Source organism: Rhincodon typus, chromosome 37, assembly GCF_021869965.1.
Source record: "Rhincodon typus isolate 14 chromosome 37, sRhiTyp1.1, whole genome shotgun sequence".
NCBI lineage: Eukaryota > Metazoa > Chordata > Chondrichthyes > Orectolobiformes > Rhincodontidae > Rhincodon > Rhincodon typus.
In genome coordinates, this window is record NC_063368.1 from 14,661,359 (window position 1) to 14,685,499 (window position 24,141).

The 24,141-nt window shown below is 47.5% G+C and overlaps 1 protein-coding gene across 1 annotated transcript in view; it reads right to left on the bottom strand.

Annotated features, from left to right (window-relative positions):
* The window catches only part of shank1 (SH3 and multiple ankyrin repeat domains 1), a 139,625-nt gene that overhangs the window by 92,959 nt on the left and 22,525 nt on the right, over window positions 1-24,141 (bottom strand). Inside the window, exons 5-6 of the mRNA XM_048617366.1 lie at window positions 14,572-14,685; window positions 9,556-9,631 (exon numbers count right to left, since the gene is read on the bottom strand). Of these exons, the coding sequence (XP_048473323.1) occupies window positions 9,556-9,631; window positions 14,572-14,685 (190 nt within the window). The remainder of the gene's footprint in view (window positions 1-9,555; window positions 9,632-14,571; window positions 14,686-24,141) is intronic.

The window sequence follows — 24,141 nt, forward strand, 5'->3', positions numbered from 1 at the left end:
GAAGAGTAGAGAGGGCTTTACTCACAGTTTAAAAGAGTAGAAGAAGCTTTACTTTCAGTTTAGAAGAGCAGAGGGAGCTTTACTTACAGTTTAAAAGAGTGGAGAGAGCTTTAATCACAGTTTAGAACAGCAGAGAGAGCTTTACTCAGTTTAAAACAATAGAAAAAGCTTTACTTTCAGTTTAGAAGAGCAGAGGGAGCTTTACTTACAATTTTAAAGAGTAGAGAGAGCTTTATTTACAGTGTAAAACAGTAGAGAAAGATTTACTTTCAGTTTAAAAATGTAGAGAGAGCTTTAGTTTGCTTTTAAAAGTGTAGAAAGGAGGATGGAGACTGGTGGGCACTGCAGGGGCTGGAATGTATCATCACCTGGGCAATGACATTTCAGTTTAAAAAGTTTCTGGTCACCACGTGGTTGCATTTTTGTTACATTCCCTGAGCAGGGTTTGTCTGGCCATTTGAGAATTTGTTTTAAGGGATCGGAAAGAAGGATTGGCAGCGGCATTTCATTCTCATCATTAGTTGGATAGTGCACAGCACGTACAACATGCTACTGACTGGAAAGTGGGGCTGAGGTCACAACGGGATCAATCGTGATTGCATCGAATGGCTGAGCATGCTCAAGGGGCTGAGTAGCCTCATCCTGCTCCCTTTTCTTATAATGTTACGCCTTGCGAAACCTGTAATGTGTCAAAGCAGCTCGCTTAATAGAAGCTGCCAAGGGGGACTTGCAAAGGGCAGTGAGGAGTGATCTCACTCACATGGAGAAGCTAAAACTGTTCTTCTAGAAGCAGACAAAGAGTTAAACACAATGAGGGTTTTTTTATGTGGGTGAGGAGAGAGGGTTTCCACTCACAGAGCAGTCAGTTGCCCAGGGGAGGGGGGAATCACAGATTTAAGGAAAAAGCAGCCAAAATAATCAAAGACCCCTCCCCACCCTGGTTATGCTCTCTTTCATCGGGCAGAAGATACAAAAGTTTGAAAAGAAATACCAACAGATTTAAGAACAGCTGCTTCCCTGCTGTTATCAGACTTCTGAACGAACCTCTCATATATTAGAGTTGATCTTTCTCTGCATCTTCACTGTAGCTGTAACACTATATTCTGCATTCTGCTCTATTACCCTGATGTACCTATGTAAGATATGATTTGCCTGGATGGCACGCAAAACAATACTTTTCACTGTATGTCGGTATGTCTGACAACAATAAATCAACTCAAATCAAATCAAACTAAACCAACACCAGTGCAGACAAAATGGGCTGAATGGCCTCGTTCAGCACTGTAACCCTTCTATAGTTCTGTCCTTTCACCATCCTGTGTTCAGCACTGCTTTAAAAATATTCTGAGGATGTGCTTCTACTGCGTTCTCGGGAAGAGAGTCTCACAGACTCCGGGAATAAAAATGGCCTCCTCTCTTTTAAAAGGTGACTCTAAGCCTCAAGAAGCTGGTGGTGAGCTGCTTCTTGAGCCGCCGCAGTCTGTGTGGTGTAGGGACACCCACAGTGCTTTTCGGAAGCTTTTTGACCCAGTAGAGAGAGAGAGACAGCGCAAGGGGAACAGTGGTGAGAGGAAGCTACAACAGCAACATGTGGAAGGGTCACCGGACCCGAAACGTTAACTCTATTTTCTCCTTCACAAATACTGCCAGACCTGCTGAGCTTTTCTAGCAACTTTGTTTTTGTTCCTGATTTACAGCATCCGCAGTTCTTTTGGTTCAAAGTGGAATATTGCTCAGGTATGTCCTATCCAGGTAAAGCCAAACAAATCCTGCAACTTGGCCAATTGCTGACCCTTCAGTCTACTCTTGATCAACGCCAAAGTTTTGGAAAGTATCATCCACAGTGCTATCAACTGGGTCTCACAAAGGAATAACCTGTTGAGTGATGTCCAGTTTGGGCTCCACCAGGGCCGCTCAGCTCCTGACCGCTTACAGCCTCGGTTCTAACGTGGACAAAACAGCTGAATTCCAGAGGCGAAGGGTCAGTGATTGTCCCCTGACATCAAAGCCACGTTTGGCCGAGTGCGGCATCAAGGAACCTGAGAAAAACGCGACTCAACGGGAATCGGGGACAAACTCTCTGCTGGTTGGAGTCATACCTGACACATAGGAAGACGGTTGTGGTTGTTGGAGGTCAATCATCTCAGCTCAAGGACATTGAATCGTGCCACGGCAGATGGTGGAATTTGAATTCAATAAAATACCCTGAATTAAGAAACTAATGATGACCGTGAATCCGTTATCGATTGTCATAGAAACTCATCCGATTCACTAACGTCCTTTAGGGAAGGAAACTGCCATCCTTACCCGGTCTGGCCTACATCTGACTCCAGACCCACAGCAATGTGGTTGACTCTGAACTGGCCTCTGGGCAATTAGGGATGGACAATAAATGCTGGCCTAACTAGTGATGCCTACATCCTGTTAATGAATAAAGGAGGTGCATGGTAGCTCCTCAGGGTTGGTGTCCTTGGCCAAACTGTTTTCAATGGCTTCGACAATGACCTTCCCTCCATCGTAAGTTCAGAGGTAGGAATGTTAGCTGATGGTTGCACAATGCTCAGCACCATTCGTGACTCCTCAGATACTGAAGCAGCTCGTGCTCATGTGCAGTAAGACCCCTAAATAAAGTCCAGGTTTGGCTGATAACTGATAACTTACATTCACACCACGCACATGTCAAGCAATTACTATCGCCAGGAGAGAACCAAACCATTGCCCCTTGATGCTCAATGGCATTCCCATTACTGAAGCTTCCACTGTCAACATCCTGGGGGTTACCATAAGCAAAATTAGCCCAGTCACTTAAACACTACAACAGCGGAACAGAAACTGGGAATGCTGCAGCAAGTAACTCACCTCCTGACTCACCAAAGCCCGTCCACCATCTACAAGGCACAAGTCAGGAGGGGTGACCTTATAGAGGTTATAGAATCATGAGGGGTATGGATAAGGTGAGTGGTAGGTATCTTTTTCCCTATGGTAGGGGATTTCAAGACTAGGGGGCATATTTTTAAGGTGAGAGGAGAAAGATTTAAAAAGGACATGAGGGGCAACTTTTCCATGCATAGGGTGGTTTGTGTGTGGAATGAACTTCCTGAGGAAGTTGTGGATGTGGGTACAGTTACAACACTGAAAATACATTTGGATGAGTACACAAATAGAAAATCTTTGGAGGGATACGGGCCAAGAGCAGGCAGGTGGGACTAGTTTAGTTTGGGAACATGGTCAGCAGGGACTGGTTGGACTGAAGGGCCTGCAAGCGAGAGAGAGGGTGAGAGAGAGAAAGGGAAAGAAGGAGAGTGGGAGAGAGATAGGGAGAGGGGGGGAGAGGGGGGGAGAGAGAGAGACAGAGAGAGAGAACGAGAGAGAGAGGAGTGAGAGGGAGACAGAGAGAGGTTGAGAGAGAGGTTCGAGGCTTGGTCACCAATGGTGGAGTGATGGAAATCAGGAATGTATAAGATGTGAGAAGCTGGGGAGGGGGAGCGGAGGATGGGGAAGGGGTTGATGGTGACAAGAACGGGCAAGACCACAGATGAGCTCAACAGCAAGACTGAGAACCTGAAGGTGAAGCTGTTGCTGGAGCAGAAGCTAACACAGGTCAGCGAGTTCCTGCTCTGTCACATGTGGCCCCATCATTAGATCAGGGCCACACTCAGGGAGGGTACATTAACGGGACATATTGAAGAAATGCTCAGACAGGACATCTCTGGACCCTCCAGACTGAGGCTGCAGCTCCATTTTACCTGACCCCACAATGATCTAGCTCCTTACACACACATGCTCAGGTCATCATTCATAAAGTAAAGGTACATATAATTATCCCTCATCTTCGTGTCTCTCCCCTATCCACTTTTCCCACAAACTGTTGGCCCGTGAATTATTTATGGTTTCCACCCCGCTCTGACTCAGCACTGCAGGCCATCTCCCATTGATGTCACTTTCTCCTGAGCGAGTACTCCCCAGTCACTCTCTCCGCTCCCTTCGAGGCTGAGCGCAATGTGTGTGTGTGTGCGTGCTTGTGTGCTCTCTCGACATTTCCCTACACAAGGACCACGTTGGGAAGGTGGGCTAGCAGCTTTTCTGCTTCCTGGGACGTGCCATTCATGAGGAACTGGTAGGGGAAGTTGATGGCCTAGTGGTATTAACGCTGGACTGTTAATCCAGAGACCCAGGGTAACATTCAATGGAGCCAGGTTTGAATCCCACTGTGGCAGATGGTGGAATTTGAATCTACTGATGACCATGAAGTTATTGACAATTGTCAGGAAAACCCATCTGGTTCACTAATGTCCTTTTTAGGGAAGGAAACTGCCATCCTTACCTGGTCCAGCCCCCACGTGACTCCAGACCCATCGCAATATGGCTGATTCTTAACTGCCCTCCCTCTGGGATGGGCAATAAATGCTGGCCTAGCCAGAGATGCCCACATATGAATAAATAAGAAAACCACGGTATCACCTCAGAAGTACCTGCTCAGTTGCCACTCTAGGGTAAAGGTATAGTTAATCCCTTACTCCCTAGCTCCTTCTTCAATCACTTCCTGAGCCTCACAAATGATTAGTCCCTCATCCCAACCATGTTCCATTGGTTCTGTGGTAGCCTGCTGTACTGTAACTATCACCTTGGAGATACATAGCACCTTTAATGTGGTAAAATATCTGAAGGTCCTCAGTGGAAGTCAAACCCAATTTAATACAAAGGAGCAGGTTTTGGAGCATGGGTAATTCAAACCTTGGTCAAGGCAGCTCTTAGCGATTGTGTTAGGATAGAGAGAGGCCGAGAGATTCAGAGAGGGACATATTGACTGTAGGATGGCAGATTTCCTTCCCTACAGGGCAGATGGGGTTTCTAACAAGAATCAACCGTGGTTACATGATCACCGTTACGCATTCCAGAACCTTCTGCCATGGTGGAATTTGAACCCTCAAGTCCCGAATGTTAGCCTGGAGTTTCGAACACAGAACAGCACGGCACAGGAACAGGCCCTTCGGCCCACCATGCCTGTGCCAACCACGACACCGTTCTAAACTAATCCCATCTGCCTGCACATGCTCTGTATCCCTCTATTCCCTGCTTGTTCATGGAGCTGTCTAAATGTCTTTAAAAAATTCCTATTGTATCTGTTCCCACCAACTCCCCTGGCAGGGCTTTCCAGGCACTTACCACCCGCTGTGTAAAAAATTTGCCTCTTATATAGGTTCATAGAGTCGTACAGCATGGAAACAGACCCTTCTGTCTAACTAGTCCATGCCGACCATGTTCCCAAACTAAACTAGTCCCAGCTGCCTGCATTTGGCCCATATCCCTCCAAACCTTTCCTATTCATATCAGGGAGGTGATGGCCTAGTGGTTTTATCACGACTGTTCATCCAGAGACCCAGACAACATTCTGGGGACCTGGGTTTGAATCCCACCATGGCAGATGGTGGAATTTGAATTCAATAAAATATCTGGAATTAAGAATCTAATGATGACCGTGAATCCATTGCCGACTGTTGGGGGAAAAGCCCATCTGATTCACTAATGTCCTTTCGGGAAGGAAACTGTCATCCTTACCTGGTCTGGCCTACATGTGACTCCAGACCTACAGCAATATGGTTGGCTCTCTGGGCAATTAGGGATGGGTAATAAATGCTGCCAAGCCAGCGATGTCCTCATCCCGTGAATGAATAAAGAAAAAAGAATATACATATATGTTTTGCTGGAGCATAGGAGGTATAGGGATTTATAAAATCATGAGGGGCATAGATAAGGTGAATAGCAAAGGTCTTTTCCCTAGGATGGAGGAGATCAAAACTATTGTAAGTCAAAACTATTTTAAGGTGAGAGGAGAAAGATTTAAAAAGGACACAAGAGGCAACTTTTGTACAGAGAGAGTGGTTCATGTGTGAAATGAACTGCCAGAGGAAGTGATGGATGCAGGTACAGTTACACTTTAAACTTTCCCCTTCTCACTTTTAACCTATGCCCCCTCGTATGTGACATTTCCACCGCAGGAAAGAGACTGCAACTATCCACCCTATCCATGCCTCTCATAATTTTATACACTTTTATTTGGTTGTCCCTCAGCCTCCAACACTCTAGTGAAAACAATCCAAGTTTGTCCAACCTATGCTTACAGCTAACGCACTCCAATCCAGGCAACATTTTGGTCTTTTTCTCTTTATTCTTTCATGAGATGTTACATTTTTTTTTGTCCATCCCTAATTTCCCTTGAGCTGAGTGAATTTGCTCAGCCATTTCAGAGGGGCAGTTAAGAGTCGACCACATTGCTGTGGGTCTGGAGTCACATGTAGGCCAGACCAGGTAAGGATGGCAGAGATAGCAGGAACTGCATATGCTGGGGAATCTGAGATAACAAGGTGTGGAGCTGGATGAACACAGCAGGCCAAGCAGCATCAGAGGAGCAGGAAAGCTGACGTTTCGGGCCTAGACCCTTCTTCAGAAAAAAATTTTCTGATTTTCTGAAGAAGGGTCTAGGCCCGAAACATCAGCCTTCCTGCTCCTCTGATGCTGCTTGGCCTGCTGTGTTCATCCAGCTCTACACCTCGTTATCTCAGGTAAGGATGGCAGTTTCCTTCCCTCAAGGACTTTAGTGAACCTGAAGAATTTTTGCAATAATCGATGATAATTCCATTCTTGCCATTACTAAGACCAGCTCACAATTTGATTGAATTTAAATTCTAGCAGGTTGGGGGGTTAGACATCAGCTCTACACCACCATCTCTCCTAACAATGGGGGGAAAGGATGGGCTATGAAAATGCAAGATCAATGTCTTTTTCAGCACGCGAACAATGGAGCAACATTTGGATCAATACTTCAAGCCTACCTTTAGTCATAGAATCTCAGGCCAGAAACAGGGCCAAACCCTGGGGAGAAGGAGAATTACACCCGATATCAGCTTCCACCTTAAAACACTCTTCAAAATTAGATGATTACGTCCTAAACAACTGTCCATCTTCAAATTTTGAAAAGCAGGAGGTTTTTGTGTGGGGAAATATAAGGGCATCAATCCCTAAACAAGGACCCTAGGAATGTCAGTTCAATTCCAAAAGGCTGGTTAATTACAAATTTTCTTTTGTGGCCAGGCTGGCATTTATTGCCCATTCCTAATTGGCCAGAAGGTGGTTTAGAGTACTGTGGGTCTGGAGTCACGTGTAGTTTCCATCTCTAAAGGATATTAGTGAACCAGATGGGCTTTTCCAACAATTAGCAATCGATTCATGGTCATCATCAGACTCTTAATCCCAAACTTGTTATTGAATTCGAAATTCCTTGGAGTAATCGAGTCCAGTTCCCCGATACTTAGGCCTCTGGATTAATAGTCTATCAATAATGCCAGTAGGCCAACACCTCCCCAGTAAATTGCTTCAATTAAATAGAGATTTCATCGACTGACTTGCTCCACACTTCAGTCATTTGTCGGCTGACACAGTCATCATTATGCTGCACTGACCACCCCCCGCAACCCCAAAAACACCAACAGGCTGGCAAAAAGATTCTCGTTACCCAATGGGGTACAAGACTGTCAACCAAACAAAACCATTCTCCCCTCCCCCATTTTCAATATTTCTACATCTTGTGAAGAGCAATGATCAAAAGAACTGAGAAAAAGAGGCATAATGACCCATGTGTTTTTTTTTTAAACTCCAAGGTTGCACACAGCAGTATCCTGGAGATTGACCCTGATTCCTGGAGATAGGTGGCCAATCCTTGAGGCATTTAGGCCAAACCCTGAGGGAGGTAGGCCAATCCTAGAGATACGTAGGCCAATCCTTGCGGTAGGTGGCCAAACACTGAGGTAAGTAGGTCAATTCTCAAGATAGGCAGGCCATCCTCCAGGTATGTTGGCCAAGCATTGAGGTAGGGAGGCCCTCCTTGAGGTAGGTAGGTCAATCCTTGAGCTAGGTATGCCAATCCTGAAGGGTAGGCAGCCCTATTTCCACCATACTCGGGATTTTAGTGAAATTACAACAGAGGAAATTAAAACCCTGACCCCTTTTTTCACACGTCTCTCTCTCTGTTTGTTTCTCTCTCTCTTGCGCTGTCTCTCTCTCTTTCTCTTTCTCTCTCTCTCTCTGTCTCGATCCAGAAGTGAAGGCTCCAGGAGGGAAACCATTTTGTTCGCTCGGTCATCTGACCTGTAACCTTTGGTGCGCTCACAGACCACCATTCTGCCCTGAATGTCGGTTGGCATCTCAGATGTGAGGTGTTAAATGGAGCATCATTTGATCTGATTTTGTTTTAAATGCACTTCATGCTAATTTGAGTTCTGGCTGCCTGTCTCATACTGCCATCTAGAGACTCCCATCTCACACTGACTCGTGTTCATCACATCTAAATGAGGCAGGGTCACTGACTCTGACAGTGTAAAGTGGGGGGTCCCTCAACTCAGGGCGGGGGTCGGGGGGTCAGAAGTGGACGAGGGAGGATGGTGCATTGGGGAGATCCTAGAACTTCAAGGACACTAGGTCGACACAGTAGCCTCAGGCCCAGGCAGGCTCCAAAAAGAAGAGTTTCCAAATGCAAAACTAGGCCTTTACAAAAACAGAGAAGCTTTCTGACAGTGTGTACCCTTAACTCTGTCATTGCTACTCCAAGCACTGCGCTCTCGATGCTCCGTACCCATTCCCAAAGAGCCACAGAAAAGTACAGGAGGAATTACATCCCAGGAATCCAACACGATGGACAAATCAGAAAATTACAGGCCAGTCCCATGAAAATACGGGATGCTTGATCCCCCTGGAACCAGCACCCACTATAACCACTGCCAGAGAGGCAGACAGCTCTCTTCAGTCTTATGTACATTCATCTGGAGGCAGCTATTTCACACATGTAGTCTTCCTTTCTCTCTCCCTGTCTCTCCCTCCCTCTCTCTCTCTCCCCTTGTCTCACACCCCTGTCTCTTTCTCCATTCCATGTCCCTCCCTCTCTCTTTATCCCCGTCTCTTCTCTCTCTCTCCCCTCTTATCTCACACCCCTGTCTCTTTCTCCATTCAACGTTCCTCTCTCTCTATCCCCGTCTCTTCTCTCCCTCTCTCTCTCTCTCTGTCTCACACAGAGTTAATGTTTTGAGTCCAGTGACCCTTCTTCAGAACTGAAGTGGGCCTGAAACGTTAACACTGCTTCTCTCCCTGTAGATGCTGAGTTTCTCCTCTCTTGTGTTTCAGATTTCCAGCAGCTGCAGTATTCTGCCTCTGTGAGAATGTTTGTAGAGCCGGCCCATCGCCCATCATGCCGAGGCTGGCTCTCTGCTACAGCAACCGACCTCGTGCCACTCTTCCCTGCCGCCCTGCGCACTCTCCCTGTTCCACCGACAATCCATGTCTCTCACGGAGGCCGCTGGGGCAGGTCTCAGAAAACCTCGATCCTCTTACCGACACTTGATGCCAACAAGCTCAGCATGTGGGCGAGTGCACCCGCTTTCAGAACCACCCACCTACAATGGGCCCTTTGCGACAGGCACCGTTGCCGAGGAAGCTGGGCCTGCTCCCCAGCGCTCGCTCCCGCCCAACCACGGCCAGGAGCCAATTGGTGAGTGTAGTTCTTACCTCGGGGCATCGAAGCTGTCATAGGAGCCCACCGTGTAGTGCCGGAACAACCTCTTCGCTTTCTCGCTCCGACTCTCTGCTCGGAAGAAGAGAACCGCACGTTATAAGCGGGGACCGTGGGTCTCCAACCCATCCCCGCAGCTGGGGGTCACGAGACAAGCCCTAGAAAACTTGGGAGGAGCATGGGTTACCATGGAGCTTGGACAGAGCACCAACAGTTGCGAGGGCCCTTTAAAACCCGACACTTTTTTTTTCTCCCATCGCAGCCCACGGCCTGCTGGGTTTCGAGGCCTGAATGCTGCAGCCGAACAGGCTAACTCAAGGGGACAGGGATCTCCCTTTGAAGGAAAGATCGCAGCCTAAGCACTTACCACCCAACCTCGCTCGTCAATTCCCTGCCCAAAAGGACACGGACAGGCCTGGTTAGAGTGCAGGTGGAGAAGATGTTTCCACGAGTGGGAGAGACCAGGACCTGAGGGCACAGCCTCAGAGTGAAGGGGCGACCTTTCAGAACTGAGATGAGGGGGAGTTTCTTCCATCAGGGAGTGGCCAATCTGTGGGACTTATTGTTGTAGTAGGTTGTGGAGGCCAAGTTATTCAGTGTAATTGACTGAAAAGGATAGGTTCTTGATGAGTAAGGGGATCAAGGGAAGGCAGGGGAATGAGGTTGAGAAATATATCAGCCATGATCGAATGGCAGAGCAGACTCAATGGGCCGAATGGCCTAATTCTGCTCCTGTACCTTATGGTCTAATGGTAAGCAACGCTCATTTCTAATCTTACACCCTCATTCCCCTCAGGGGATTTGCTCTCTGGGGTCACATGATATCTGTGGCAGAAAGTCAGGAGTCGATCCCTGGAAAGGGTTTGGCCAGCTCCATATCAAGTGTGACCTTTGGGGATAAATTGCCCAGTGGTACCCAGTTCCAGCTGTGGAATAGGGGCATATAATCCTCGAAAGAGATTCCAGGGCTGGACTGTTCCAGTTGGGTTGCAATCCCAACACTGGACTCAATCCCAGATTGGGAATGTAGTTGTGGCCATGGGGGGAGCACCTTCCCAGGGGTGAAGCCATCTCCTGGTGACCATTTCCATTGAGGACAATGTGGTCATCAGAGCCAGACTAGCAGGAGACCTGGTCAAAGGCCAGCAGCCTCCTTCTGGGAGGGGTGGGTATTGCTGGGGCAGGTACAGGGGGGAGGGGAAGGGGTATCTCATCTCTGAGCCGATTCTGGGTATCCTGTGGAGAAACCTATAAAGTAAGGGGCCTGAAGAAAACAGGACCCTTGGGATGGAAGGGGAAAACTGTCAGCGGGAGAAGTGTACAGTGCAGAAAGAGGCCATTTGGCCCATTGAGTCTGCGTCAACCCTCTGAAGGGCATCCTACCCATACCCTCCCTATCCCTGTTACCCTGCATTTGCCATGGCTAATCCACCTCGCCTACACATCCCTGGGCACAGTGGATAATTTAGCATGGCCAATCCACCCTAATCTGCACATCTTTGGACTGTGGGAGGAAACTGGGGCACTCAGAGGAGACCCACCCAGACACGAAGAGAATGTGCTAACTCCATGCAAACAGCCACCCGAGGGTGGAATCAAACCCAGGTCCCTGGCGCTGTGAGGCGGCAGTGCTAACCACTGAGCTACCATGCCATCCTCCTTGGTCAAGGTTGCAGCCTTTGACCTCCTGCGGCCATGGACACAGGACACGGAGACTTCAGCCCCGTCAGACACTCAAGGTCAATGCGTGGGGGCCCCAAAGAAGGAGAAATATCCTTGTAAAAGGAACGCAGTGTGAGGCCTGAATTGGCTCACAGTCCCTTTGGAGGTGACGACTAATCCTGGTACCACAGGGAAAGGTCTCCAGAGCTCGGACTATAAACACATACCGCACATTCCCGCCACCCACCGCGCCCCCCACCCCGCACCCGCCATTTTGTCTGCCTCCATTTCAGCTCCAAACCTCTCTCCATCAGACAGAGAGATTTCAACACCCAACCTCCCAGTCTCTGTCAATTCTTAACAAGGCCACTGGATGGCACCCTGCTTCAAGGAAAGACATATAAACAAAATATGACAGGTCACAGGTCACAGAAAGAAGCCTGGCTGACACTGGGAAATCAAATGGTTTTTGTGCAATTCTCCCTTCCAACGTTCACCAGATCTTTCTCCTATCTCTCTTCTTTATTTCGTTATTGCCCACTGGGTCTTCTGGTTTGCCTTCTCATGTTGGAGAAGGCAAGCGACTGCAATGGAGACCTAACTATCCCAGCATTCACTGCTGCAGTGAAAGTCCTCTGTTAAACATTCTGCAGCTTAAGCAGGGAATCTCCAAAGTTCTGATGACAATCGGGTTAGCCCCAGCTCCACATTCTCCCATACTGGGACAGGTTAAATTATTGGAAAGATTCTCAGAGACCCCAGCCCCAGCTTCATCTCTACCCTGTCTCTAAGACTGAACTGTGTGTAGTTGGAGTGTGATACCTTAGGAAGGGTGTCCTATTCTTGGAGAGAATAAGGTGTAGATCTGCCAGAATGTTATAACACTTCAGGTGCTCAGCCAAGTACTTTCTAAAGTTTGTGAGGTTTCCCACCTCAACTACCCTCCCAGGCAGCACATTCCAGACTCCATCAGCCTCTTGGTGAAAAAAGTTTTCCTCAAATCGCTCCTAAACCTCCTGGCCTTCTCTTGTCCAAGGGAAATAACTGCTTCCTATCCACCTGGTCCATGTCCCTCATTATCTAACAGACCTCCATCAGGTCCCCACCCTCTTGGCCTTCTCTGCTCTAAAAAAAACGATCCAAGCTTAGCCAGCCTCTCTTCATCGCTGACTATGGGTCCAAGGTTTAAATTACAAGAAGGGGAAGTGGGGGGGAGCAGACGGGAACCTGGGCTACATTCTCTTCATTCTAGAAGTTAAGGTGTGAATCGATTGAGGTTTTGGGGAACGGACAGGGTTAGCAGGGAGACATTATTTCCATGGGTCAAGGACAAAGGGCACAGTTTAAAAATGACCCCTTTCAGGATCAAAATGGGGAAATGCCTACCTCTGCTGTGTTGGGGTTTGGATCTCTCTGTCCTAAATAGCAATAATTCGATTGTTAATTTAGAAGTTTTGTTTTCCATTCACAGGACAGGGTGTCACTGACTAGGACAGCATTTATTGCCTAATTGCCCAGTGGGTAATTAAGAGACAACCACATTGCGGTGAGTCTGGAGTCACATGTACGCCAGACCAGGTTAGAGTCGAAGTTTCCCTCCCGAAAAGACATTAATGGACCAGATGGGTTTTTTCCCAACAATCAACAATGGATTCACAGTCATCGTTCGACTCTTAATTCCAGGCCCTTTTTTTATTGAATTCAAATTCCACCATCTGCCGTGGCGAGATTCGAACCCAGGTCCTCAGATCATTACATGGGTCTCTGGATTTACAGCCATTGCCTGCCCCACTTTGGTGAGCCAAAGGTATTTAGCGATATGAGGCTCGGGTGGGTATGAGGCATTTGCTCGCAGATAAATCAAATTACAGCATAACAGGAGTGAGGGGGATGAAAGGCCTCCTCCTGTTCCTTTGCAATGAGTTTGATGGGTGGAGTGGCCTCCTCCTGGTCCTGTGCAACAGGCTCAATGGGCAGAATGGCCTCCTCCTGGTCCTGTGCAACAGGATCGATGGGCAGAATGGCCTCCTTCTGGTCCTGTGCAACAGGATCGATGGGCAGAATGGCCTCCTCTTGCACCTGTGCAACAGGCTCCATGGGCAGAATGGCCCCCTCCTGGTCCTGTGCAACAGGCTTCATGGGCAGAATGGCCTCCTCCTGCTCCTGTGCAACAGGCTCGATGGGCAGAATGGCCTCCTCCTGGTCCTGTGCAATAGGCTCGATAGGGCTGAATGGTCTTCTCTGACTCCAACTATATGTCCATTCTACCTCAGACCAAAAGGAGGCCATTCAGTCCATCAAATCCCAGTGAACAACATAACTTCCTCAGCTGTAATGATCCTATGGTCAGCAGTGAAGAGAGGCTGGATAAGCTTGGATCGTTTTCTTTAGAGCAGAGAAGGCTGAGAGGGTGGGGACCTGATGGGGGTCTGTTAGATTATGAGGGGCATGGACCAGGTGGATAGGAAGCAGTTATTTCCCTTGGGCAAGAGAAGGCTAGGAGGTTTAGGAGCAATTTGAGGAAAACTTTTTTCACCAAGAGGCTGATGGAGTCTGGAATGCGCTGCCTGGGAGGGTAGTTGAGGTGGGAAACTTGGCTGAGCACCTTGAGTGTTATAACATGTAAGGCTATGAGCCAAGTGCAGCAAAGTGTGGCTAGTATAGGCAGCAGTGTATTTTTTGTTGGTACAGACTCAATGGACTGAATGGCATCTTCTGCCCTGTATGATTCTATGATTCCTCAGCTTCGGGTTTTTATTTGTAATGTTTCCAGGATGATTCCAGCTGTGCTACGCATTTCCAATCACGCAGGTCAGTTGTGAGAGAGCTTTACTCTGGATCTAACCCCATGCTGCCCCTGTCCTGTGAGCGTTTAATGCGGATGGTGTTGAGGGAGCTTTACTCTGTATTTAAACCCATGCTGTCCCTGTCCTGGGACTGTGTGATGGGGAACAGTGTAAAGGGAGCTTTACTTTGTATCTAACTCTGTGTGGTCCCTGTCCTGGGAGTGTTTGATGTGGGGACAGCATAGAGGAAGGTTTACTCTGTATCTAACCCCATGCTGTCCCTGTCCCTGGGAGTGTTTGATGGGGGACAGTGTACCGGGAGCTTTACTCTGTACCTAACCCCGTGCTGCCCCTGTCCTGGGAGTGTTTTTGATGGGGGACAGTGTAGAGGGAGCTTTACTCTGTACCTAACCCCATGCTGCCCCTGTCCTGGGAGTGTTTGATAGTGACCAAATGAACAAAATCTATGGAAGCAGTATTAACACTGTCAGACCAACAAGTTGAAGAAGCATGCAATCACATTGAAATGGAATGGACTATTTGGCTGTTTCCTGGTGGTCTTACCGTGTTTGCTGTCCTGAGGTTTGTTCGGGATCTCCTCCACATTCTCGGCAGGGAACCAGCCCGTCCGACCTTTGACAGTGCCCTCCCAGAATCCTCCTTCCCCTACACTGAGCACTGCGAAAGGTCAAAGGTACAAAGGTCAGATAGAAAATGCAAAACCTAACACTGCAGAACCTAACCAAAGATCCTCAGACAGCACCTTCCAAACCCATGACTACTTCCATCCAAAAGGACAAGGGCAGCACGTACATGGGAACACACCACCTCCAAGTTCCCCTTCAAGCCACTCACCATCCTGACTTGGAAATACATTGCTGTTCCTTCACTGTCGCTGGGTCAAAATCCAGTAGGGGTATGTCTACACCCCATGGACTGGACAGGTTCTTGGAGGTGACTCACTACCACCTTAACAAGGGCAATTAGGGATGGGTAATCATAGATCACAGAATCCCTACAGTGTGGAAACAGGCCATTCGACCCAACAAGTCCACACTGCCCCTCTGAAGAGCATCCCACCCAGACCCATTCCATTACCCCTGCATTTCCCATGTCTAATCCACCTTACCTAAACATCCCTGGACACTATGGGCAATTTAGCATGGCCAATCCACCTAAACTAAACATCTTCGGATTATGGGAGGAAACCGGAGCACCCGGAGGAAACCCACGCAGACACGGGGAGAATGTGCAAACTCCACACACAGTCGCCTGAGGCTGGAATTGAACCCGGGGCCCTGGTGCTGTGAAGCAGCTGTGCTAATCACTGAACCACTGTGTCGCTCACCCACTGAGCCACCGTGCCGCTCACCCACTGAGCCACCATGTTGCTGGCCCAGCCAGCATCACCCACAAAATTGAAAAAAAAAACGGACGAACTGCAGATGCTGGAAATCAGAAACTCAAACAGAAATGGCTGGAAAAGCTCAGCAGATCTGGTAGCATGTATGGCGAGAAATCAGAGTTAACGTTTCGGGTCCAGTGACTCTTCCTTCAGCATCACCCACACCCCACTATTCTAAAATTCTCTTGCGATATACTAAAATGATTTTCTGTTCAAAGAAAGAATATCGCTGGATGTCCAGAAGCTGTTTAGTTATTTTCACAAGGCTAAATCACTATAGTAGCGATCACTTAATAGAGAGAGAGACACACACAATTGGTGGTGAGTTTAACCAGAGGGTCAGCACACCCCAAGCAAGGGGACAGGTTGAACCTTGATCGTGATCTGAGCTGGGGCAGGAATTGAACCTGTGCTGTTGGTGTTACTCTCTGCATGAGAGACCTGTTGTCCAGCTAACTGGAAATGGTAAGGCAACCATCTCTATGTAAGTCAATGCACCATGTGTAGACTTTTTGCTTGCCACTCCGTAGGATCAAGCCCGGCTCCAGATAGCTCAGGTAAACCACAGCTGCAAATAGAGAGGGTACTGCGAGACGGATGAGAAAGAGAGATCCCGCTCACCATCCCAGCTGGGTAAGCAATCCCCTGGTTACCGTGTTTGCCTCCCTGCCCCTCAGCCCGAACGTTACCCTGATGTGCCAAGCAATAGGCAAAGCGTCATAGAGTCCACCCCCAGCCCATCATGGTTGCACCAAAAACAATATGTGCTGGAAACAAGATCAAAGAACCCAATAAAGTACAGGAGGAGGCCAGGGAGTGGCCAATCTGTGGGACTTATTGTTGTATAAGGTTGTGGAGGCCAAGTTATTGAGGTAATTGACTGAAAAAGATAGGTTCTTGATGAGTAAGGGGATCAAGGAAAGGCAGGGGAATGGGGTTGAGAAACATATCAGCCATGATCGAATGGCAGAGCAAACTCAATGGGCCGAATGGCCTAATTCTGCTCCTGTACTTATGGTCTAATGGTAAGCAACGCTCATTTCTAATCTTACACCCTCATTCCCCTCAGGGGATTTGCTCTCTGGGGTCACATGATATCTGGGGCAGAAAGTCAGGAGTCACTCCCAGGAAAGGGTTTGGCCAGCTCCATATCAAGTGTGACTTTTGGGGATAAATCGCCCAGTGGCACCCAATTCCAGCTGCGGAATAAGGGAATCATTGTGTACAATCCTCGAAAGAGTCATTTAACATTTCCAGGGCTGGACTGTTCCTTTATTCATTCACGGGATGTGGGCATCGCTGGCTAGGCAGCATTTATTGCCCATCCCTAGTTACCCAGAGGGCAGTTAAGAGCCACCCACATTGCTGTGGGTCTGGAGTCACATGTAGGCCAGACCAGGTAAGGATGGCAGTTTCCATCCCCTAAAGGACATTAGTGAATCAGATGGGTTTTTCCAACAATCGGCAATGGGTTCATGGTCACCATTAGATTCTTAATTCCAGATATTTTATTGAATTCAAATTCTGTCATCTGCTGTTGCGGGATTTGAACCCAGGTCCCCAGAACATTATCTGGGTCTCTGGATTAACAGTCCAGCGATAATACCACTAGACTATTCCCTCCTCAGTTGGGTTGTCATCCCAACACTGGGCTCAATCCCAGATCGGGAATGTAGTTGTGGCCATGGGGGGAGCACCTTCCCAGGGGTGAAGCCATCTCCTGGTGACCATTTCCGTTGAGGACAATGTGGTCGTCAGAGCCAGACTAGCAGGAGACCTGGTCAAAGGGGGTTACCACAGGCCAGCAGCCTCCTTCTGGGAGGGGTGGGTATTGCTGGGGCAGGTATGGGGTGGGGGGAAGGGCTATCTCATCTCTGAGCCGATCCTGTGGAGAAACCTACAAAGTGAGGGGCCTGAAGAAGACCGGACCCTTGGGATGGAAGGGGGAAGCTGTCAGCGGGAGAAGTGTACAGTGCAGAAAGAGGCCATTTGGCCCATTGAGTCTGCGTCAACCCTCTGAAGGGCATCGTACCCATACCCTCCCCATCCCTGTTACCCTGCATTTCCCATGGCTAATCCACCTCGCCTACATATCCCTGGGCACTGTGGGTAATTTAGCATGGCCAATCCACCCCAATCTGCACATCTTTGGACTGTGGGAGGATTGCTCTTTGTTGCTAGTGACAGTCCCCTGTAAAAGACCAATTTGATTGGTTCCTCTCCCTTGCTGTTTGCCCCATAGCCCCGCCACGTTTGCCCTTGGATGAGGGACAGGGCAATTCAATGTAACTTTAGCTGTACATAGAGCGTACCGAGAGGTACATGAGGTGACTACAAACCCTTATTTCAAAGCTCAACATGAATCTGACTCCATGCTCCTGTCTGGTTGCCCTGCAACAGCAGTGAATAACCTGTTTGTTCACCACATCATCCCTGCTGTTCGCATTATATACACGGCTGCCTACAGGCAGGAGCCCCTCTTAAAAAAAAAACTGGTTACGCAAATCTCCAGCCAGTTTAGACAGTCCTTTTCTTTTGTCAAGTCTATTTTGGTCTGTTTTCCTTTCAACCCTCCCCAGAAAACATTCTCTGAAGAGCACAGATGACGTCTGTGCAGAGCATGGACCCCACACCAGGCAGCATGTTGATTCGGAGAACACACCAGAGCTGCTGTGGAGTTAGTCTTGTGTCACGGCTCACTCTGCACCTTCATTCGGTCCAGGCTGGAGGTGAGGTGGCCTTTCAACTCCCTTTCTCTTTGGCATTGAGTACCACGCTATTTGAAAGTGCCAGCTCCTGCTGGCTCAGAAGCCGCACAGAACAAGGCACTGTGGGTGCCGTAACCCTTTTCCCTGAAGTCAACCAGATTCTCCGATTTAACAGCCAGCAAAGGGTGAACGCAGATGGAAACCCTAAACCTATTGCTCAGGTGAAACGTCGCCTGGGCTCCACTCTCTCTGACGGTCTCCACTATCACCACTGTCTTCTTGTCTCCCCATGGCCTGCCCTGAGCGACACATTCATTCCCACTGAGTCAATATCCTTTCTTGCACGTTAGCAAAAAAACGCTGGGTGTCACAGCTGATCAGACAGCACACGTGCAGAGAGACTGCAAGCTAACGTTTCAAGTCTGACATGACTCCCGTCTCATTGCCTCTCAGTCGCCTTGTCCCTTGAGTACTGGGATTCCCTCAAGCTGAGCGCTCTGTCCCTCTCAACAATAAGGAGCTGGCCCCCTCGGCCTCACAGCCCAGGGTCAGAGTCCCGAGACTGCACCCTCTTGCTATTCTCTGAATTTCCTCATCAAATCAAGCGGGCCATGAGGATGGTGAGTGAGAAGGGGAGAGAGAGAGGGAGAAAAAGGAGGTAAAAGAAAGTCAGAGACACACAGAGAAAGAGAGAGACAGGGAAGGAACAGGACAAGATGTAATTATTGTCATGAGGTCAGCCAGCTGGACCTCACAGAATATGAATTCCATAGCTGGGGCTGTTAATCTGGTCTAATCAGGGAGCCTTGGCTGACACAAAAGTTGAAAGTCAGGGATATTGAGCCCCTGACTCGGTGAGAGGCAGTGCTATTGTGAAAGGCCATGCAGTTATAAGTAAAGGGTGATTAGTGATAGGATGCTGGCCTCTGGGGAGTTATTTCATGAGGAAATGAGACAGAGAGAGAAAAACGGCTTTCACTAGCGTAACATCTCCGATAGCCTGAGTATACCCAAATCTTTACAGCCAATGAAACATGTTGAAAGTGTAATTGTGCTGTGAATGTAGGTAACACAGCCACCTGCTTTGCACACAGCATGTTCCCACAGCCAGCAATCAGATAATGGCCACAATAATCCTTCGTGAAGATGCTGGTTTGAGGGAGAACACTCCTTTTTATTGAAGTGAGGGCTGAGGGAATTGAACACATCCACCTGAGATGACAGGCAGGGTATGACTGAGCTCATCTCGAGGACAGCACCTCCAACAGTGCAGCAGTCCCTCAGCAGTGCACCATGATAGCCAGGTTGGATATGTACACTACGGCCTTGAGTGGGCAAGTTGAACACACCAGCTTCTAACTCAAAAGCTGAGAGTTCTAGTCACTGAGTCAGAGTCATGTACAGCCTGTCCCACCATCTACAAGGCACAGGTCGGGAGTGTGAAGGAACACTCCCCACTGGCCTGGATGGGTGCAGTTCCAATAACACTCAAGAAGCTTGACACCATCCAGGACAAAGCAGCCCACTTGATTGGCACCACATCCACAAATATCCACTCTCTCCACCACCGACGCTCAGTAGCAGCAGTGTGCACTATCTACAGATCCTCACACAGCACCTTCCAAACCTACGACCACTTCCATCTTGAAGGACAAGGGCAGCAGATATATGGGAACCCCACCTCCTGCAAGTTCCCCTCCAAGCCGCTCACCGTCCTGACTTGGAAATATATCGCCGTTCTTTCACGGTTGCTGGGTCAAAATATTAAAATTTCCTCCCTAATGGCATTGTGGGTCAACCCACAGCAGGTGGACTGCAGCGGTTCAAGAAGGTATCTCACCACCACCTTCTCAAGGGGCATCTAGGGACGGGCAAGAAATGCTGGGCCCAGCCAGCGACGCCCGCACCCACAAATGAATTTGAAAAAGTACAAAGGGAGGAAGATTGTATCTATGCACTTGTTCTGTGGCCTGTCAATCATGTTTAGTCACAATTACACCTTTTTAATATTGAAATGCATAGATCAGAAGCAGTCCAGTGAAAATGACACTATTTCAAGGTATGATTGAAGGTAATTTAAATATATCTGTACATTTATCATATAATACAATGGTGTTAGGGAACAAATGAAACTTTGTTTTGTTCTTTGTGTAAAGACCTTTCCAACTGTAACACATTTACAGCTTTGTTTGAATTTGTTTTTCGTTCTTAACGAATAACAGAATAAATTTGTATTCTGTTATTAAAGAATGCTTTCAGCCTCATCCTTCAGTGAATAAGCACCATGTTAACCAACACTTGTCACTGTATCTTCCTAGATATAAAATTATTCGTTCATTCATCCAGTAAAAATTAAACATCTGATCTGTGAAGCCAGGTTTCATTCTGGGATGTGACAGGTCCAATATTAGCATCAGCTGGGATCACAACAAAAATAAGTTGTGCCCTTTCTGACACTAAAATAATGTTCAACTGGGAAGGTTAACAACAGAAAATCAGACACAATGGGAAAACTCCACATTTCTCACAGGTAGGAGGTACTGCTTTACATAGTGGCAGCAGAGACAGTGAGCAAAAGGGATTAAAATGGTAGGAAACTGTTTTACTAGATAGAGGAGTATAGAAAGAGACAGAGAGATGGAGAGAGAACACAATCAGTAGAAGGATAAAAGAAATAACCTAAGTACATTTATATATCATTGCTTGGTAACACAAAACTTGTGTATTGCTGAAAAAGAGATACATTTTGTTGAAGCTTTTCATCTTGCACTCATCAGGACACTTTGCAAGAATGCCAAATTTCAAAAGGGAATGACAATTTATACCGCACAGGGAAAGGATGCTGATTGGTTGGCAAGTTCGACTAATTGCTTGAGGCATTGTCATGGAGAACTATTGCCCTCTACAATTATATTTAATTCACTACATTTGCAATGGAATGCCTGGACCTGTTCCTTTTGCCTAGAGAATAGGTCCCTGCATATGAGCACATAGCTTCTTACAAGCACATGTGAGCCACATGGAACTTCAAATGGTTGTTGGTTGCATTTATATAGCACCCTGTCACATCAATCAATAAGTCTCAAAGACAATGTGTTACTTTAGTGGAAGAAATAGTTTTTCTAAATTCATTGTGGGGATGCCATGTCATTGCCTAGGCCCAGCATTTATTGACCATCCCAGAGGACTGTTAAGAGACAGGGATTCTCTAATCTGTCAAGAACTGTTAAGAGGGAATCTCTGGTGATTTACAACCACATGGGTGTGGGTCTGGAGTCACGCATAGGCCAGATCCGGTAAGGACAGCAGATTTCCCTCCCTAAAGGACATTAGTGAACCAGATGGGTTTATTACAACAATCAACAATGGGTTAATGGCTTTTATTATTCCAGATTTGATTTTCACTGAATTCAAATTCACTATCTGCCATGGTGGGATTCGAACCCGCGTCCTCACATTATTAGCCAGACTCTCACCAATTATCTCCTCTCTAGATATGAACTGTATTTAATGCTTTTCATTAACATTGGGTACCTGAAATGTGCTGTAAAGACACTGGCATAAAATTTTAGCTCAGTTGGCTGAACAGCTGCTCTGTGAGGCAGTGATGCCCAATGCTGTGGGCTCAATTCCTGCATCAGCTGAGGTTATCATGAGGCAGTCTCCTTCTCAACCCCCTCCCCAACCCCACTGACTGCCTGAGTGTGGTGACCCTCAGATTAAACCACCTACTAGTCAAGTCTCTCTAACCGGAAAGCAATTGGATGGTAAGACTTGTTATTTTATTCACTCGTGGGAATTATTGACTACAGCGACTTTATCTTCACCTTTTTACATCTGGACGTGTAGTCACTGTCGTAATGCAGGAAATGCCGCAGCCAATTTACGCACAGCAAGCTCCCACAAACAGGGACATGCTAATGGCCAAGATTGTCTGTTCAGGTGAGTTTGATTGAGGGACGAATATTGCTGAAGACACGGGGTGGGGGGCGGAATTCCTTGCTGTTCTAAGCTACTCCAGTGGATCTTCAAGGTGCGTCAGAGCAAAAGGGGCCTCAGTTCAAATGCTTTCAGCTGAAGGATGGCACTTCTGCCAGCGTAGCACTCCAGCAGCACAGCCAGCGAGAGTGTCGTTATATCAGAAAATGGTCGGATCACACAAACAGAAACACCGTGAGCATGTAGCATTCTCAAAAATTTATTCATCAACAATGCGGCTGCATTGCTGGCAAAGTCAGTATTGATTATTGGTGACCAATTACCCCATTCAAGGTGATGAATGGACCTTTATGTTTCAGTTGTTGTCATCTGTTAGAAATTTGCAAGATAGTTAGGTCAAAGATAGATCAGACCGGGGCAGGGACGCTGATAAGACCACAGTACAGTGTAGAGTTCCGATTGCCTTATTTAAGAAAAGATTTAATTACATTAAAAGCAGTGCAGCAGAGGCACACTTGACCTATTCCTGGGATGACGGGGTTGTCTATTGAGAAAAGATTAATAGGTTGGATGTGTATTCATTGGGATTTAGAAGAATGAGAATCTTATTGAAACATTTAAGACCTGAGGAGGCTGTGTCAGCATGAATGCATAAATTTCTCCTGGTGGGAGAGACTAGGGGACACAGTTTCAAGATAAGGGACCTCCTATTTAGGATGGGGACCTCTCTAAGACTGTCATGAGTCTGTGGAATTCTCTTCCCCAGACAACAATAAGAGATAGGGTCAGAGGATATTTGTAAGGCAGTGGTCGACAAATTCTGGACTAACAAGGGACTGCAGGAGTCATGGGTGGGTGGGACAGCAGAGCTGTCACAATCTGATCACCTGTAATCTTATCCAATAACAGAGCAGGCTCAAAGGGGTGAATGGCCTTCTTTTGCTCATACAGACAGAAACCTGTCAATCCTGAAGAACGTTCGTGAACCAGTTGGGGCTACTGGTTTCTCACTTCGCAGTTTATTTGGAAACTGAAGCCAAGTTTCCCAAACTGCCCTGGCAAGAATATAACATGTTGGAAATCTAAGCCCTACCCTGGACCAGGAGGCCTGAGTTCAATTCCCACCTGCTCCAGAGGTGCGAAAAGTAGGTTAAATAAAAGTTAAAGGATAAATATGGGGGCCCTCTTGTGGCACAGTGTTATTGTTCCTACCCCTGGACAGGGAGGCTGGGATTCAAGTCCCACCTGCTCCAGAGGTGTGTAATAACATCTCTGAGCAGGTCGGTAGGTCACAGTAACAAATTTACCAACGCAACCGCTACACAACCAACCAACCAACCAACCAAATGAAGGTGACCAGTCAGGCTGGTCATATGGCTCATTTATCACTGGATGGAGAGGACATATATTCATAACAGAATATGTTCAAGGAATGTACAGACCATCCGTGGAGCGAGAGAAACGGCTAACGTTCTGAGTCCAGTATGACCCCTCTTCAGAACTTCGCCATACTGGACTCAAAATGTTAACTCCGTTTCTCTCTTCACAAATGCTGCCAGACCTGCTGAGTTTCTCCAGCATCCTCTGTGTTTGTTTCAGATTTACAGCATCCACAGTATTTTGCCTCCATCTGAAAACAGTCACATTTTTTTGAATTACCTACAGATTCCCACCACGGCAATGCCTCAACCAATCAGAGCTGACTTACCGACCAATCAGCACCCTTCTCCCCTGTGGTATAAATTGTTGTGATCATCTGAAATTTGGTATTCTTGCACGTGTCCTGATGAGGCCAAGGTGTAAAGCAAAGGGAGCACATCGCCAACGGACTGAATGGACCCGATCTAGTTTCCAACGGGTATCGCTGAGGAGAAATATTCAGCAGGACTCAAGTGAGGACAGAAAAGCAGGATGTGGCCATTCAGCCCCTCAAGCCTGTTCTACTATTTGGTTAAATTATGGCTGATCTGTATTTTAACTTCATTTACCCACCTTGGTCCCATCACCCTGATTAGGCTGACCTCATGATAATCTAACAATCTCAGTTTTGAAACTTTCAATTAATCCAAAACTTCAACATTT